We start from the raw sequence: 19,078 nt of genomic DNA, 5'->3' as shown, positions 1-19,078 counted from the left end.
AGAAGAGAGTGGGGTGTGAGAGGATGGTCACGTTCCAGGTCACGTCCTGGGTCTCCTGGGCACGGCCGCCAGGTGAGGGTCCTTGGCTTTGTGCAGGAAAGAATTCAAGAGCGGCCATAGTAAAGTGAAAGCAGGTTTACTTAGAGAGATACACATTCCATGGATAGAATGCAGTCCAGCTCAGAAAGTGAGAGCGGCCCTGGGAGCGACACAGACAGAGTGTGGTCCATCTCAGAAAGCAAGAGGCCCCCAAATATGGGGTGGTTAGTTTTTATGGGATGGGTAAATTCATAGGCTAATGAGTGGGAGGATTATTCCAACTATTTTGGAGAAGGTGCAGAGATTTCCAGGAACTGGGCCACCGCCCACTTTTTGGCCTTTTATGGTCAGTCTCAGAACTGTCATGGCACCTATGGGTGTGTCATTTAGCTGATATGTTGCAATGAGCGTATACTGAGGCTCAAGATCCACCTCTTGGACCTAGTTGGCTCTAATCAGTTCATGTCGTGTCCTCAGTGGCTGTCATTCTTTTAAAGGTTGTGCCCTGCCCCCTTCCTGTCTCAGAACAAGGGCCCAGATGGAGAGGAGTCTGACCTCCAACAGAGCCCCAGTCTCCTTATACACTGATTTTACTACATTCACATGTAAATGACACACCTACAGGGTGGGACATGATCAGACAGAAAGGACCAGAAAAGGATAAAAAGGGGATGGCACCCCGCTCCCTTGGTGGGGGAGGAACCCCACCTCTTCCCCCGGTAGGCTAATGCATACACCTCCCCATCATCAGCCTCACCCCGCTTCCCTTTGTCTTTATTGGTTAAAGTAAATCTCTCTGGCCAGGTGGGCGAGAAGCTTATCTGTGAATTTAGCTAGTCTTCTCCATATAAAGCTTGTGCTGTGTTGATCTCAACTTTGGTTTTGCCTGCTCCATCCTGAAGGGAAAAAGAACCCTCTCCTGCTAAGGCAGGGAGCCTGGCTGGGGCCTGAGCAGGGTCCATACAAATCACTTTGGTAACACATGGAGGACAGCAGCCAGAGGAAGGACCAGAGATTGGAGGAGAGGCAGCTTCAGGTGGGGCTAAGGCACCAAACCCTTTCATGTATCAGAGAATGAGACAGATAAGATTCATATCCAGACTTCAAATCCAGAAATCCAGAAAGGCTTTCTCATTCTGGAAAGTGAAAGGGATTCTCCCCTTATTCAGCAGGAATAAAAGAACTTTAAAAATGTGACCATGAGCTAATCTTTCGTGCTTTGCATCAGATAAGCCTAAAGTATTTAGGAATATTTTCGAATCAACACTTCTTTGGGCTCCGGGAAATATTTTTGGCAATACAGCAAATGATAAGATGTAATTCACCAAGCAAGTGAACTGCAGAGACTTCCAGCTCTTCTAACCCTCAGGATGGGAACGAGGAAGCTGGAGGTCTGGCTGCTTCTCGTGTAATCAACCAATCTGGTCACAGCAACGCTGAACCAGATGAAAAGCAAGGCGAGTCAAAAAAGAAGCTTTCAGGGAGGTGCTCTGGGGGTCAGTACTGGCAGATACAGCTCCAAGGGAGCTGTGAATATTAATGTGGAATAAAATTCATATTTTATGGCAAGACAAGAAAAATTTAAACCTAAAAAATGTTCTCTACCTTTTGGCCACCTCTCTCCCCTGACTGTGCATTGTGTATCTGCATTAGGCGTCGACCAGACCTCCCCATCGGGAACAATACCTGCTCAACCATAAAAAGCAGCATTCTCGCAGCATCACCTAGAGAATTCCTTAAAGATAGCAGTTTTTCTTGATTTTATAAGGGCTCACATGACCCTCCAGGAAGATGATGCTTAGATCTGATTATGTCGATTACACCTCAAGAAAACTGGGGAAAAAAGAACCCTATAAAGAAGGAAATGAACAAGGCTCATAATCTGATCACACGGAGAGAATCTGTATGATGGTTTTTGTGAATAAACCTCTAGATCTAAGGCTGTGTAAATGCAAAAGAAAAAAGACAATGAATAAAGTTTGTTTTTCTTGATGTATATTTTAAATTGCTTAAGGCCCAAGGCTCTCCTGCTTTGCTCTGCATTGCTGAGGAGTCCACACGGACTGGAGCTCAGGCTGTGGAGGGAGAGCTCTACTCATGGGAGCCCTGAGTGCACCCAGGTCTCCCGCAGCAGAAATGGCCCCAGATGAACGGTGCAGGGACTTAGGCCTTCGGGGAGCTGAGATGCTCTGGCCGTCAGTAAGGGCTTCTCCTGCTCCTGGAGAGGCTATCTCCCGAGGAAGAGGGGCATCACTTTCCTTCCTGGTGATGGGGCTTCCGGGAGGAGACCGAGGACAGAACTGGACAGACGCCCCTTCCGCAGGCTTGGGGGCGGGCTGGGCCACGAGAACTGTGGGTCTCTCAGTCACTAACACAGGTCGACTTGGCCCAGCCTCCTGCCACTCACCTGCTCCTTAGCGTGTTTTCTGTACTGTTCACTTGCTTTATCACAAGCATCTTATTAACGAGTCTTTATAACCAGCGTTTCTAGGAACACCATAGCGTTCCGTAAGGTGCATTTGTCATCAGCTGCTCAAGCCTTCCTCTGAAATAGGACTTTGGGGTTGTTTCACTTATTTCAATGCTTTTACAGTTGCTTTGGTGTTTTTAGGGGGACTTCTGGAATTACTGGGTCAAAAATTTGAATTTTATAAGATCTTTGGTATTATTGTTAAACTGCTTTCCAAGATGTTTATACCAACTCTCAGGCAAGGGCAAAACGGCTTTCGACAATCAAGTTGAAAGATTTCAGTCACTGCCAGCAGCTCCTTGACGCACCATCATCTGCTTTAACTGCATTTGATCCTGAAGGCGGGGCTTTTCACAGAGGTACGCCCCAAGGTATGGAGATACAGAGGTGGCAGGGTCCTAAAAGCATCCCTCCGCCCTCCCCCTCCATCAGCCCGGATGCAGCTGACCAAGCTGTTAGGTATAAAATACCAGCAACACTCGCTAGGAAGAGGGGCTCAGATGGCCTTGAACCAGCAGAAGACGCCACTGGGACCCTGTTGTGGAGTTAACAGAGTATGGCGGGGCTCTGGGGGACTGTGTCTAGCACAGGTGAGTGTTTCTGGAATTTTAGGGGTTACTTTTACTAACGAAGGTGATGAGCAGCTGGGTAACTCATCGATGTTGGATCACATTTGGGGGGTAATTCAAGGGCTGTGGGCGATCCTTGCTGATAGCGTGGAAGGAACGGTGGTGATGATGCTCCCAGGAGACCAACCACAGGGCGAGTGGCCCCAGGAACCCCAGGTGGTGCTGGGAAAGACGCAGCGTCTTCCTTGGAACTGAACCATCGGACAAAGTTGACCAGCTGGACACCTCTCAAACCTCTGTGTCCTGCAGACCCGGGAAGGCAGGGAGTGAAGGGACCAGGGGTGGGAACGTGGTAACTGGAAGCAGCCTGTGAGCCCTCGTGACACCAGATCTGGAAAAATCCGTACAGGACGTTCTTGGCTCAAGCGGGAACTTTGGGACGTGGATGCGTGTTACGCAATGACGATGTCATATCTAGGGGGATAACTGTAGCAGTGAGGATGTCCCTGTTCTGGGGAGACGCCTGCGTGTGACGTGACCTTGGGGGAGAGAGCAGGGTGACGGCAGATGTGGCAGAGTGGCTTCCAGACAAGCTCCGTGCAGGCACCCCCTGAACTGCTCGCATCTGTTCTCAGGGGCCTCGGAGTAGAGAACTAAACCCCCGAAAGCGTTACAGTAAAAGCATCCAGCACTGGGGAGAAACGTTCCCGGGGGTCCCGCTGGGGGCCCCGGACACCAAGCACTTCCAGACTCCAGTGAAGATGCACAGCCGGTTAGAGACCCATCGTGCTACAAATGTGGTAACACCTTTTTTATTTAGAGTAAGATGTGTTAACATCCAGCATGACAAAATTTGTACAAAGTTCACAATTTAAAAATGAATATCACCGCAACTTGTGATTCCACACATTTATAGCAAAATTAAAGTGTCAACAAACCCATGCCGTGTAGTACAAAAATAAATCAAACTTCAGTTCCACAGAGAGCACGATAAATATTTATACAAAATTCTGTCTTAATAAATGATTACTTAAATTAACTTAGAAATGAATATGAACAATAGGTTATAATAAATAAACTCTGATGACTCACAATAATTCCATATGAAAGGTCAGCATTCTAATATGTGACACTTTTGTGATCCTTATATAATAGTCACAGATAACTTTTGATTTGATATTATGTACCAACGTTAGATGAGCAGCAGATTTGTGCTTAAAACCCCTTTCCATTGTACATAGGTGAGAACAATTAGAATCCCAAACTGATACTACCTATTACTCTACCAAAAGCATCACTATATTGGCCAAGAAGCTGCAGACACGACGGGGCGGGGAGATGCATGTGCCGATATGAACAACGGGGGCCCCCCCGCAAGGAGGCCGGGGCCCTGGATGGGACATATGGCCGCAGGTGACGCGGAGCACCTGGCTTCAGTTCTCAAAAAGGCAATTCTGAGCGGGGCAGCTACAACTAATCACACGACAGAAAGCGGGCTCTCCAGAGAGGGGCTGCAGAGCCCAAGTCATGACGTAGTCTTTTCCCAGCTGATTATGAAAGTCCTCCTGGAAAACTGTAAGCGTTTGTACAGTGAGCAGTCTAAAGTGCCGCTGGGATGTACATAGATTTATACATATATATATATACCGAGGTTGAGTATTGTATCAGAGTATTTGCTGTGAGGTCCCTGTAATCTCCCTTAGCATCATCGGGTCAGCCGGGAGGCCTCCTCAGATTCCTCCAGGGTCAGTGTCACGAGGCTACTGACACGGGAATTGCACACCTCCGTACGGATATATAGGACAAGGTAAGTGCAAATAGTCGACTGGCACGTGTGGGGACAATGACCCTGTAAGTCCTGTTCTGCTAAAAATATTTTTTTTTATTTTTACAAAACCCATCTTTTTTTTTTTCATAACAAAATTTTAAGTACTTTTGTACTTCCTGCATAACATCAAGACATGGAAGGAAGAATGCTATTACATGTAAATCAAGTCAACGGCAATCGGAAAACACGACACACGTCGTCCCAGGGACGAGCGAGCAGGGGAGAGTGCAGCCGTGGAAAGTGGTCTTATGCATCACGTAGTGCAGTCGTCGGGTAAAACAATCAATCTCCAGGGTGCAAATGAGTCTAAGATGATCTAGTGTAAAGCAAAAAAGTGCTGAAGTATATTTAGTTACTCTCAACATCTGATTGCATTCACTCTTAGAGAAGGTCATGACAGATCAAACAAGGCTACGCAAACGTTCTATGGTCAACTGGTCTCCAGCGGACGGGACGGGACAGTGGAGCACACGCGTCCTGACTCTGAATACGACCCGGGCTTATTCAAAGTAAGCGTGGGGTGAGGGCACTTCTTGGAGCTGCTGGCCCACGCAGGCCAGCAGACAGATCAGCCCAGTCACTCGAGGACTCACAAATCATGTGCCTTCATCCCCCATACGTGAAATCATAACAGCAAACAACAACGGTAAGAATAATTCTTTTAAGGTGGAAGGGGAAATAAATAGTCTTAAATGATCTTTGAGCGTAAATGAAAACACACAGATTCTGTTAGACAGTTCAGAGGGGCACGGAACTCTTGGGGAGGTAAAAGAAGTTTGTTCCAAAGGGTACTGAGAATGGAAGAGGAAGTCTTCGGGTCATCCACCTCTAACAGGCCCCTGTCTTAACTGAAGGTCCCATAGTCACACCATGTAAGTAATGCTCAGGAGTTAGTTTAAAAAGTGCTGTTTAAGCTGCTTTGAATCTTCTGCCAAGTTTCCATGGCTTGATGCTGTCTTACAATAAATTACTTATCTCATTTCTTACAGTTAATCCATATGCCATTTCCTTGGAATGCAAAAAACCTCATTTATTGCCCCACCATACACCATCCTCCTAAAACAAACAAACAAAAAAATCACATAATATTTCCAAGCATTGTTCAAAAATAAAGCATTTGTTTTTTGCAACCAATTCTTGCTATGAAACAATATGCACACGAAATGTTTTTCTTAAATTCCGTAAAATCCTCCAACATGAGGCAAAATGATAACATCTAAAAAGTGGCTGCAGGACCACCAAATGATCATTCAAAGCTGTTTTTGTTTTTTGTCCATTTCAGTCCAAAATACTAAAACATTTAATCACTAAAGCATTAAAAAGAATTTACACTCTTTTTATTTTGATCGGCTTACCTCTTCAGAAATATATATACCCTCAAATGTGCATACATTAGCAGCTATAAACATTACATGGCATATCACACTATGTCAGCTTATATGAAAACGTACAAAAATGTGAATGTATTCCAAAACTATTCTGCAGGTACTATCTTTAAAGCAAGACATAAAATCATTATGAAGTCTTGTAAGCATAACACTGTTTCAAACAGAAATAAATATATAACACTTTCTGGTAAATTACAGCAGCAAAAAACAAGAGGCATCCTTTTTTTAAGCAAGATTCCATCACTACAGCAGCTGTTCAGACCTGAATTCCTCTCACAGCCTGCTTTATATTTTCCAGTAGAGCTTTATTTTCTGGGCTCTGATAACGATCTTGATTTGTATACATGTCCGTCAAAGTAGTCACGTATGCATCAAAATTTTGTTCATTGATTGGATCCTACGAGATATTAAATAGTAGTTCATATGCAACTTTTAGTTTCTTAATAGGATATTCACATCAGCATAAAATAGTACCATAGCATAACGCCACTGTCCTTAGTTAAAAGGCCTTTTCAGAGAGACTTAATCTTAGGGGATTTACTGGTTCAGCCCCGCCAGAGTCTCTAGCAATTAACGTTATGGTTTGGGGGAGGTAACCGCAAATATCCAAAGTTCGAAGAACGGTGAAAATAGGAAAGAAAAAGGCATCTACTCTGGGATGCGCACCGCAGGAGGCCTCCGGTGGCCTGCTCTGGGCGGTCAGTCACTTACCATGTGCGGGAGCTGGATGTTGGCGAGGCTGTGGATCAGGGACTGGCTCAGGTTGGCGAGCTCGTGGAGGAGGGACTCGTTCTGCTGCTCAATCACTTTGTTCTCCTCCTCGATGGTCTTCAGGCTGCTCTCCATGGTGGTGATCTGAAACGCACAGACGCGTGGGACATGTAACACAAGCCGGCCTGGGGAGCACGCGCCCGCTCCCACGGGGAGAGGCCCCAGCTCCCGAGGCAGAGGGAGAACCTCTCTGCTTAAATCAAGAGGCTCCCACGTGAATGACAGGTCATTTTCAGGGTCATCTTCTTGTGTGCATTGAGTCATCACACTTGAGCACGTGGCAACTGGACTCTAAGGGCTTGTCTTTCTGAAAAGGGATTCATGCATTAGGGTGGGCTAGGTTCCTGGGCTGTGTCGACGTTCACTCAATTTTTTAGAAAGTTCTGCTTGTCATTGTGCATACAGGGTCACATGACGACCATGTCCTTGTCCCACCCTGGCCTTTCCGCTGGCGTGATGGGATTATTTATTTGGATTAGTATCTTATGCAGTGCGGCGGCTCATACGCCTTCTTTTTAGCCTGAACTTAATTCTGCACAGATAAGTCTTGAAATATTGATTTATTTGTGAGGCACGTCACTGCCCTCCCCTTAGGGTCGAGGCAGGTGTCTCTACCGGCAGGTATGACATCTCTGCATCCCTCTGTCAGATAAAGGTTGACCGTGGCTTCCTGGGCAGCTCTTCCTTCCTCTAATACTCCAGAGAGAATTTAACAGTTGCCGTGGCGCCTTCTGGCCTCCACCTGCCACCAGACAACCAGCACTTACTACACGGCCCTGCAGGAGAGCTGCCCCCATCTGCATGGGTTGCAGGGACACAGTCGTGGAAGCGAATAGGCAGCTTGGATGCTGTAGTCAAGGCTGGTTACACGGGTGCAGGGGCTCCTGGCAACCACAGAGTGTGTGCCAGGCTCTGTGGGTCCCCTGCACCTGTGTAGCTTGGCAGTCGCAGACCAGCATCATAGGGGATGCACAGAAACAAGACAGAATTGCCAGACGTGCACCAAGCTCACAGCCTTAGCGCCTTCACACTGTAACCACTGGCTGCCCCGAATCACCTGAATCTCTGCTTCATAAACTCTAAACTCTGATGTCTCAGGTAGGGTTTCCCTGCTCATAGCCAGGGGGAGGGCTGGGCACGCAGCTGGTTCTGTGCCCCGGGCCTTGGCTCACGGCCCTCCGCCCCGGGGATGGGGAGCTTCCCCCCTTCCCTGCCGTTGGCAGCATGTCCTCCGACTAAGTGTTTGAGGGGCATCTCGTTTCCGGCAGTGCAGGGAGGAGGCCGCTAGGATGGTGTGTGCGTGTTTATACGAAATCTAGACCTGGCTCAGGATAAAGATACGATTTATAAGAGACAAACATAGAGCTTAGCAATCACTGATTTGATGATATGAAAAAAATATATAATTCTTCATACTGTTCTGAGCATTTTGTTTTATTTTTTATTGTTTTGGCCATGCTGTGCGCCTTGTGGGATCTTAGTTCCCCAGCCAGGGATCGAACCCCTGCCCCCTGCAGTGGAAGTGCAGAGTCCTAACTACTGGGCCACCAGGGAAGTCCCCAGTTCTGAGCATTTTCGATGGAGAGACCGTGAACTCTGTCCAGGCTCTGGACCTGGGACCCTGCGAGGACCCTGGTCTCCCTCAGTTTCTGCAGTTGTAAAATGAGAGAGGTGTGGGTCAGACTGACCATTCAGTGCCTTTGAAGCAGCAGAATCAGAATCTATTTTTACACTGAAGGCTCACTGGAGCCCTCAGGTAACACAGGTAAGAGTGGGGCTCTGACCGCTGGGGCCTGGGCTCCGGGGCTCTCAGGCGCGGTGACCGTCGCTCCCTAACTATCCCAGCGGCCGTGCTACAGGGCTTCTGGGGGCCATGCACGTGCCCTGTGTGGCTGGCGTGTGCGGCCTGGAGAGCTCTGTCTTCACCTCCAGTCACTGGACAAAACGCAGCAGCACGGTCCTCTCCCTCCCGGTATCGCTGACCTGGCTGGAGGTGAGGGGTACCAGAAAGCCCAGCGGCAGGGCCTCCACCCCTCCCGCTGTGGTTTTGGATTAAAGGTAAGGAAAACCCTTGCCTGTCTCAGGCGCGCCTTGGGCTGCAGCACGGCCGGAGGTGGGGCTGTGGTCAGCAGGTGGGCTGGTGTCCAAACAAGTGGACAGACGGCCAGGCAGAGAATCTCAGCCTCACATTCGCCCGAGGGCACGAAAGGGTAGCCCTGGAGTCCCTGTGGTGACCCTGGTGGGGGCATAGCTGGAGGGCTCCCCTACCTGGAGAGGCTGTGCCCGCGGGGATGGGGACCAGCAGGGACCTGTCCCTGCCCCCTAAGCCCATGGGCAAGAATCCCAGTAAGGCTGTGATGCTCCAAGGGGATGGCTGGGGAGGGACAGGTCCAGGCCACAGAGGGCGTGGGTTCGAACAGGACAGGAATCCCTGGCCTCGCCTGTGAGTGGCTGCAGTGCTTCCCCATTCCCAGAGCCTCCGGAGCCGGGGCGGGGAAGGCCTGTGGAGAGCCAAACTGGGTGCGCTGGGCCCACGGCTCTGTGGCCCTGGCTGAGCCGCTCCAGATCTCAGGTGCAGCGGGAGTTGTGGACACTTACCATGTGGACCGCTGTGGGCACCTGGGCTATAGGACCAAAGCCCCTAGGATGGGGCATCTAGTAGGTGCTCAATAAAGGCTCCACCCCTCCCCTCCCAGCAGGCTCGTGAGGCCACGGATAGCAGCGGCCCCCGGGAACCCAAGGAACAAGCTCCCTGTTCCTGCTTACCGAGTGATAACCTTAGGGCCTTTGCATCCCCGGGGGGAACGAGCTCACCCGCTGCAGGAACAGCACTCCTTGGGACCGTCTACCATAACCACGTGTCATTAAAAATACCAACACAAGAGGGAAAACTAGTCGGCCGGCGGCCCCTCTGTCACAGCAAGTTTTGCCACTGAAATGATCTCAGCAGAAGACTGAGAAAACAGGTGAATAAGTAAAGGGAAAACTGGGCAAAGAAACAGGCAATGGCGGCGCCCCTCGTCTCCCCGGCATCAGCGCAGGTGACGGCTCGATTGAGGGCCTCAGAAACTGTTACCTGAGTTCTGAGCTTGATCATGTCGGCTTCCATCTGGGAGTTGGATTCGTTCAGCTCCTTGATTTCCTCATCCAGCTGCTTGATCTCCTCATCATTCTCTATGCCTGTAAGTGCGGAGGGGAGGGGGTTAGAGACACGGCGCCTGGAAACACTACAGGTGGAACCTGGAGGTGTCGTTCTTTCTAGATTTGGAACCGAATTTGCTGGGAGAGTGTACTGTTGAATTAAACAATACAGTCACAGTTTGTGTGTCTTCTATCCCCACTGCCATCCGCCTTACAATTAAGACACCTAAAAACAGAAAAAATCAACTGGGGGGACACAGGCCCCCCAAACTGAAAGGCTCCATCTCCCTGGGACGATTAACCAGAGCCTCAGGGTGTGACCCTCCGACTCCAGCCGAAACCATCTTTGTCCTGGACATGGATTTACCCGGTGCAGCCCATGAATTGTCTCCTCTGTTTATTCTCTGTCTCTCTCCCTCGCTCTTTCTCCCCCATCACTCTGGGAAGGAGCCTGCTGACATATCTGAAAATGAGGCCAACAGGGTCCCTGCCCTCCCCAAGCCTAGATTTTGGGTAGGAAAACTGATAACAGACTGGTAACCAAAAACCCGACTCGGTGGGTGCTGAGGTAGCCATCCCCTGTGGGAGGATGAGGCGGCAGTGACAGACTTCAGGCGGGTGGTCACAGAGGCTCTCTGAATATTGACAGCTAACTAATAAACACGCCCCCCATCTGAATGGCCAGGGTGTGAAGCTTGGCTGGGCCGCATCCTGGGGGAGAGGGGTTGTGCAGCTGCCAGCTGGGGCCCTGGCTGGGCTGCAGGGGCGATTGTTAGGGTTTACAAGGGGCGTTTTCGAGGCCAGTTCGCTTGGCTGACTGCTGGCAACCTGGCCTCGCCAGTGTCAGAAAGATCCCGATCCTCCTTGTGTTTGACACCGGTATCCCACGGTTGAGCATCCTTAGGGCAAGAGCAGAAACCCGGCAAGTGCAGGTACGGGACGACCACACCTGTCACTCGCACGGCACCTGGGGGAGCTTGGGGGGCTGCTGTCCAGCTCTGTAGAGAGAGGGGTCCAGTCCGCCTGGGACGGAAGGCCCCGGACAACCTGGAATGCTGCAGACCCTCCAAGGAGGGTTCCTCCCCTCCCAGGAGTCAAGAAGACAAAGCAAAGAGAGACTGGGGGTCTGAGTCTTAGCTGCTGTTTTTAGTGAAATGGAAAAAAAAAAAAAAGGTTCGCAAGAGTAAAGCATCTTCCTGCAAAGAATCACATTTCTTCCACGGCATTATGTTTCCTCATAAAAGCAGTCAGGAGGAACGTGCCATCGTGTTCGATTTAATTTCCCCTTTAATAATCCTTCCTTCTGAATCGTTTCTCCCCATGGATCTGTCTTAGGTGGGAAGCAAGGCTCACGGACAAGCTGGTCTTGAGCACCTGCCCAAGTCTTCCCTCCTCCCCCTGCTGTGCTCCCACCATCACCCAGGGGGACCGGGGGGGACCTTAACCAGAGTCATGGCTCTCTCGTCCATGACCCCTGATCAGCCTCTTAGGTCCTCAAGGTGCTTCTCTGCCAGAGTCTTACAGGGTCCAGAACATCAACAACAAAGTCTTCCTTTTTATCAAATGCACCCCGAAGCCAGGTCAAGGATATAATAAAAAAATACTGCCAGGAGTGAAACGAGGTTCACCCTTTCTCAGGTGTAGGCTGCTATTCCCCCACTTTTTATATGTGACCAGGTCTTCATGGCAATTTCTCACAATCAGGGGATAGGATTGACTGAGTTAGGGTATATAAAATCCCGGCACGCGGGAGGGTCTCCATCAAGGCTGTACACGGGAGGCCTCCATCAAGGCTGTGGCCAATGCAATTATTCTTCCATAGTTGAAGTTCAGGTACAGCTCACGATAAGAACGCATAAAAATAATTAAGATAAGTGCATAAAAACCCTGACTTGTAAGACAACTAAATCATGAGTCAGTTTATCTTTTAACGAATATTCGCCACACATTCCTCTAAATTGTCAGTCTTCCAACCGCACAGAGAACATCTCTTGTGTTAACTGAATCCTTGGGCTGTGAGGGTCGTCAGGTTTTCCAAGTGAATTTCTGTTAAGATTTCTGGACAAGCTCTTCATGTCATATTTCTTCAGCTTTTTAGATTTGAACAATTTAAAACTTTCTCTTTTTCCGGGTGTGTTTTGCAGTTTCTGTTGAAGACCAGCCGTGTGAAGAGAGGGTTATCACATTTTTCTAAGAAGCACAGAAGTTCTTCCTCTGTTCTCGGGCCCTGAGGTGCAGCTGCCTTTTAAGATTTCCCGATCTTTGTTTGGATTCAGGCTCTTTTTGAAGCCACTGTTACAGGTTCTAATGTTCTGCCGTGCGGGCGCTTGCTGAGAGAGGGGGCACGTCTCCACAAGGCCCCTTAGGCAATGGCTCTGAGCCTCTCTGTGGTGTAAGAATACATTGTGCAAAGGAAACGCATCGGTTAATATAGGAGCAGTCTTCTCTCACATATTAAATAAAATGTCTAATTCTTACTTGCATATGACACTGAAAGTGTCAAAGAGCAGACCTGACTGCGTGTCACGAAGGTAACTCCTGCCAGAGTCTGTATGTGAGGCTGGGGTAGCTCTTCCTGGGGAACTACCCCCTGTGCATCCCCAGAGCTATTTGATCAAGAGATTTGATTTTGGATAATCATGATAGGAAGGGTGAAAAATGTGCTCCGCAACTGCCTGATTCCAACACCGAGATTTCATGTTTCCCTTGAGAAGTGAGTGGAATTGGAAGCAAAACAATCCATTTCAGGGTTGGCGGTTTGAAGATCACTACCCTATTATAAAACCCAGAGAACGGTGGGAAAGAATAGCACGCCTCGAATTTCCAATTAAATCATCTTAATTTGCTTGTCAGGAGCACTCCATCAGCGGTACCTAATATACAGTGAAGCATATAAAATCCACCGTCATGTCAGCATCTTTGTCTTGAGGCTAGATTCCAGCAAATGGAAACTTAGAAGAATTTTGATAAAATTATGAGACAAGAATGCGATCTTTCTGGAATATAGGTGAAATCTTGGGAGCCCATTTCACTGGTTTGAATTTTCATGAAAGAGTTTCCAACAATTATTATGTTCTGTTTAACTTTTGTGGAAAACCAACGTCTAAGCAGGGGACAGAGATCACAGTACTGGGAGATTTCCTGAAGTCTGGCGGCATTGCTTTTCTTTTCTTTTCTTTTTTTTTTAACATCTTTACTGGATTATAATTGCTTTACAATGTTGTGTTAGTTTCTGCTGTACAACAAAGGGAATCAGCTATATGTACACATATATCCCCACATCTCCTCCCTCTTGCGTCTCCCTCCCACCCTCCCTACCCCACCCTCTAGGTGGTCACAGAGCACGGAGCTGGCGGCATTTCTGAACTGCCTTGATGGAAGGTTTTAGAAGTCTGAGGTTTAGCGCTGGGTTTGGAAACATGACAGACCTGGAATCTGAATCCATATCTTGCTACTTAAGAGCCCTGTGATGAGTACTTTCCTTAATTCCTAGAAACCTCAAATACCTCCACCCAAAAAGGTCCCTATCTGTCACAGTGGCTGTAAGAAATAAGCTAACTATATAAGATACCTGACCTATAGCGAGACTCGCCAAACAGGGGCCAAAGAAAAATGTTAAATGCTGTGTTGTCTGAGCAGCCCGACAGCACCGGGGTGTCTGCAGGCTCATCTCTGCTCCAACCGGAAAGTAGCACAAACTGGTTCTGTCCTGCTGACCCAGTCCATGTGAGTCGACAAACAGTTAAAAGAAAAGAAAAAATACTGTATGTGGTCTAGTGCAGTGGGCTTCGATACTTGTTGAATTAAAGAATTTAAGAAAAGACACACCTCTCCCTCACAAGTCCTGAAGTTGCCATCTGATGGTTTTTACTGTGACTTTAGTTGACAAAAATGTATATATTTCTAGAAAATTGTATGTTGCAGAGTGCTTTCAGTCTATTTTCATCAAAGCCTTGGACTGAGCATTTAATTTATGAAAAAAATCTACTGTGTAAACTAAGTGGCCAATCAGGCTTCATTATCAAAACGATCTGCAGATCAGATCAACCTTCCAACAGAGGTCACCATAAATCCAACAAAAGCACTAGCCAGGGCCCCCATGATGACCTTTCCATCTCTAAATTTTATTCTAGGAGATGGACGGGTGGATGGATGGATGAAGATGTGAGTTTTGGCCTGGATGAACTAAGGAGCACAGGCTGCAGCACTATTTCCTCCTGAAGCTCTTGGACCTGCCCTCCTGCCCTCTTGGGAGACCCCTCAGGAGCCCAGCATTTGTGAGTGGTTCCTTGTTAAATGCCTGCACGTGTGTGAGTCCAGGATTCGGGAGCAGCCTTTCTTCCATGACGGTGGGGAAGCTGGGGAAGAGCTGGCAGATGACAGATGGATTCTCAGACTGTCGGATTCTAGTGAGTCAGGTGGAATTCGAGGGTCTGGAATTAAAGCCATCCCTGTGGACGCGCCCCCAGGTCACCCTTGAGAGCCCCAGGGCACAAGTGCCTGGCTGTGAAGCCCACTTCTGCAGAGGAGAGAGCGCCAGGTATGCTCATTGGCCCCTCTGCGCCACTGGGGTACGGCAGGGCCCTGGCTGCGGGTGTGCCCTCACAGGTCGCCTGGCACTGCTTTCACCTCTTCACCGCTTTGAGTTTCCTCTTCCTTCTTGGTAAAGGGGAGCGTCAGTACCCACTCTTGGGGCTGCTGGGAATGAATATAAATGAATAAGTGCATGAAATTCCCAGACAGAGCTGCAGGCAGGGGAGGGGGCCTTCCCTCAGCTCACCATCCCAGACAGTAGATGAGAAAGGCAGAAAAACGTTATTTCTTTTCCTTCTCTCCTGAAGGCTTGGCCAAAAACTAAAACCAAAAAACAAAACCCCAAAGCCGCCTGCAGCCCAACTCCAGGCAGAGACGCTCACAGGCCTGGAGTGACCGTGTGCAGAGGGTCCCGGAGGAGACCCCTGGTAACTGCGCAGAGCCCCGGCTGCTCGGAAAGCCGAGAGCTGACCGACACTGTGGGATCATTCGGGGGAGACACAGAAGAGTGAGCGTCTTTGCGGGGAAGAGATGGGAACAGACTCTTCTCCAAAGTTCAGAAAGAAGAAAGAACGTTGGATTTTAGAGCCGGAAGGAAACCTCAGAGACTTTTAGATGCACTCCTTTCTCTTCAGATAGACACTCGGGAGAAAAAGCCGGATCCCAGGACAGGAGCGGCCCGGCCCGAGTCAGCCCTAGGGCTTCAGGTGGTCCCTTGGCCGCGGTGCTCAGTCACCGTTAAGAGGACACATTGCACATGGAGGGTGAGTGACCTCGGGTAAGGTCTGCACTCAGGATGTTCAAGAGATGAGAGGGTGAGGGATGGTCTCTCCCTCACACAGGGTGAGGACCACGCCTTTGGCCGTGAAGGTTGGGCACAGCTGCAGGCAGCAGTGACCACTGAGCTCCCGTCCCCCAAAGAGCAGAAGTGAAGTTCCCACAGTCCTACCCTTTGGTCAGACACACACAGAGATGAGGCCATTTATCCACGGGATGACCTGTGCTCTGGGTTTACTAAGAAGTGCCCTGATCTTGGCAGAAAAGGTGTCCCGACAGGTGAGAAGCGAGGGGACCGCCAGCCCTGGGCTCCAGCATGGACTGGGCTTGGGAAGGCCTGGGTTTGACCCCCTTCTGCTGCTTCATCTCCAGGTGACCTGGGCTTCCCAGGGTCCTCGTCTGTGGACAAGCAAGTGACAGAACCTACAGCAGGAAGAAACATTCCGAAGCCTAAAATCAGGAAGCTGAGCTCAGATGCAGAGAGGTGGGTGGATGGCGACTCCACGGGCGACCCCACCGACCAGGGTGGAGCCGGGAGCCGGGTGCCCAGCCTGGATGAAGGCTGGGGTTGCTTCCTCTCCCAGATGCCATGAGTCCTTTCTGGTTAACAGCTGTGACTGGCAGTTACAGAAGGAGGACTCTGAATGTCGGATGCCTCCATGAGAGATGCCAGCCCGGGGCACTCCCCGCTCTCCCCGGCCCTCCCGCCCACTGGGAAGCCTCCTCCTCTGGGTGTGCAGACCCGCCCTCTCCACTTCTCTCCCTGCTGTGTCTGCACTGCCCTCCGCCTATCCGGAGTCATAAGCTGGCACAGACTCCCATCAGTTTGCAGAAGGAGTTTTGCTTTAGCCCTGGGGATGTTTTGCGGGTGAAATGTCACACTAAATATTTTGGAAAGAGCTCAGTGGATATTGTTTTCTCTCTGGCAACGCGCCCTGCCGCTCGATGGCTGAGTGAGAAGCGACATTGGTGACCCTGGCGTCTCGGGATGGGCTCCCCACGCTGGCGGGCGAGTCTGAGAACTTCCGTCTAACTGGTGCCTGCCTCCCATCTCCAGCCCCTGGGCTGCCTTGAGCGGAGGTGGGGCTCACGGGACTTGAAACTTCAGGTGGAAGCGTCGTGGCCCTGGCTGTCTTCCTGGTAAATGACGGGGGCCAGGATGACGCATGTTTCCTGCTGAACCCCTCGTGCTGTCCTCAGGACCGAGAATGAGTGTCTGGTGAGCCATGGAGGCTTCAGGACAGCGGCCGGGCCCCAGACGTCTCCAGGCTAGGAGCGCATCAGGGCTGGGTCCTTGTCTGCGTGGATCCTGATTGCGGGTCAGCCCAGGAAGTGGAGGAGGAGGGGTCGGCCCCGTCTGCCACCCAGTCTGGGGCCCGAGCTACCTGTGGCGGGTCCAGGCCTCCAGCACGGGGGTGACCCGTGTTTCTCGGCACTTGGTTCCTCGGGGAGCACGGAGTTCGGGAGGCGCCTTGCCAGGCTTCAGCGCTTTCACCGCAGGTCCCGCTCTGACCGAGCCCCGTCCCTCACAAAGTCCCCCGAGGGGCTGGGCGGGGGCGGCTCCCACAGGCCACCCTGCTGAGGGATTACGACTGCACTGGCCTCCGTAAGCGTGAGCTCTGTCCTCCCGATCGCTGCAAACACTGCACTAGTGACCGCCGGACCTCAGCCCCCAGGGACACACGCGGTCACGGCCCTGCGAGCCTCTGGTGGCAACACGGGCACCAGCGCATCAGCGTGTGTGTTTCTGTGAAAGACACGTCCCCACTTAACGTGTGTACTGATTCATTAACACTGGAGTCTCGGCCAGCAGCCTGTCGGACGCGGGTTTCCTCCCTAAGGCATGTCACGGCCTCCTTACGCCCAGGACACCAGACGGCACCCCTGTCCTGCTCTGGGGGCCTTTTCAACAGTGGCGTCTCCAATGGGAAAACACAAAAATTCAACAAACGCAGCGCCCCACAGACCGTGAAGGGGACCCTTATTTATGGCTGAGCCACGAGGAGAAGGCAGAGAGGCTGGGCATCGCGGGAAAGTGGCTGGAGATTCAGGCTCTCCTCCCCTCCCCGCGGCCCTGAAAGCACCGCGAGCGCTGGTCTGGGGTCACAAACTGACTGTAGCGTGGACCTGGGGCCCTGAGGCCGGGCTGGGACGGGCTCCGAGGCCCGAGCCCCCTGCATGCGCTCCGCCAGCATCTTTGCGCACCTCCTGCGGCGGGCCAGGGAGCGTCTGGAAGGAGGGCTGCGCAGACAGACGGACGCCAGCTCCCGCCCCAGAGTGAGGGCGAGGGAGACAGCCGTGGGCTGCGTGTGGCCCGAGGGCCCCTGACTCAGCGCCCGGCGCGGAGGGCCGTGGGGAGACCGCCTCCCCCCGGGTGGACCGGCTTTGCCCGGGCGGGAGTGACCGCTGCCCCCTCCCGAAGGGACGAGGCCGTGCTGGGGCTCTGCTGGGGCCGCGAGGACGGCCGGGCTGTGGCCGCGGCCCCGACGCGCTGGGCGCACGCGGTTACCGTTGCTGGCCCGCTGCCGGATGGTCAGCATCTGCTCTCCCGACAGCTTCGCCTTCTTCATGGCCGACGTGGCCCGCGGACATCCCGACAAGCTGGGGACGAGACGGGAGGTGGAGTTAGTCGCAGGTTCGGGGGGCCCCCGGGCCTGCAGGGAAAACTGCCGCGAGCTGCAGGTCCCCACGTCACCCGACTGGGCTGGTTGCTGGCAAAGGGCCACCTGCACATGGGAACCAGAGCGGAAGGTGGGCAGGGCCGGCTGTGCCCACAGGCAGGTGTCTGTGGATGGCGGACTTCTGGGCGGACACGCAGCACAGGGCCGCAGTGTGGCCTGGGGCAAGGTCTGACCGCTGGGGCTCGGGCGGGAGGGAGATGAGCCCTCTGAGGGCCCCTGGGACTTTTAGGGAGCGCCCACCTCACTTTAACAAACTTCCTTATTGGGACTCCCCTGGCGGTCCAGTGGATAGGGCTCCTCCGTTCCACTGCAGGGGCTCGGGTGCGATCCCTGGTCGGGGAACTAAGATCCCACATGCCGTGCTGCGCGGCCAAAAGTAAATAAAAATATAAAAACTTCCTTATTGTGGAAAGTCGCAAACTCACAGAAGGGTTGGATTCAAAACTTAATGTCAAACGTGCCAAAGTAGAAAGGGCAGAGTGATGAGATACCACCCAGTCTCACATCCTGACTCACCAGGGCCCCTCCCCGTAGTTATTTGGGAGAAACCCCCAAACAGAGCCTCAGCCTCAGTGTCTCACCTGAGGGTCTGAAACGTGTGCCAACACCCTCACCTGTCGGGGTCCACACGCCCCCATCTGCCTCCTAACCTCGTGAATGGTCGTCCGCCCGGGTCCGCGTGTGCTCTGCGTCCTAAGCTGGGACCTGGTCTGAGCAGCGTCGCTGCAGGACGCCTCCCTCCCTCTTTCTTTCTTTCTGGGTCCATGTTGAGGGCAGCGATCTGAGCACCTTCCACGGGGGCCAAGCCTGGGCCTCCGCACCCCTCGCCCCTCACCTGGCTACGGCCTCAAGTGGCCACACAGGAGGACCCCACTCCACCG

General features: G+C 51.6%; 1 protein-coding gene across 7 annotated transcripts in view; it reads right to left on the bottom strand.

Moving 5' to 3' along the window:
• Positions 1 to 6,550: 6,550 nt before the first annotated feature.
• Positions 6,551 to 19,078, bottom strand: part of MYT1L (myelin transcription factor 1 like) — a gene marked incomplete at both ends in the record, with an annotated part of 135,813 nt that continues 123,285 nt past the window's right edge. For 5 of the 7 annotated variants that reach the window (XM_079720700.1, XM_079720701.1, XM_079720704.1 and 2 more), the window contains 4 exons: positions 6,551 to 6,691; positions 7,006 to 7,149; positions 10,142 to 10,245; positions 18,026 to 18,117. In XM_079720700.1, coding sequence (XP_079576826.1) covers positions 6,551 to 6,691; positions 7,006 to 7,149; positions 10,142 to 10,245; positions 18,026 to 18,117 — 481 coding nt within the window. Of the gene's footprint in view, positions 6,692 to 6,993; positions 7,150 to 10,135; positions 10,246 to 18,025; positions 18,118 to 19,078 lie in introns of those variants that run through there. The other 2 variants (XM_079720699.1, XM_079720703.1) reach the window with 2 other exon arrangements.

Source organism: Hyperoodon ampullatus, assembly GCF_949752795.1.
Source record: "Hyperoodon ampullatus genome assembly, chromosome: 15".
NCBI lineage: Eukaryota > Metazoa > Chordata > Mammalia > Artiodactyla > Ziphiidae > Hyperoodon > Hyperoodon ampullatus.
This window is presented reverse-complemented; position numbering and strand designations above follow the sequence as displayed.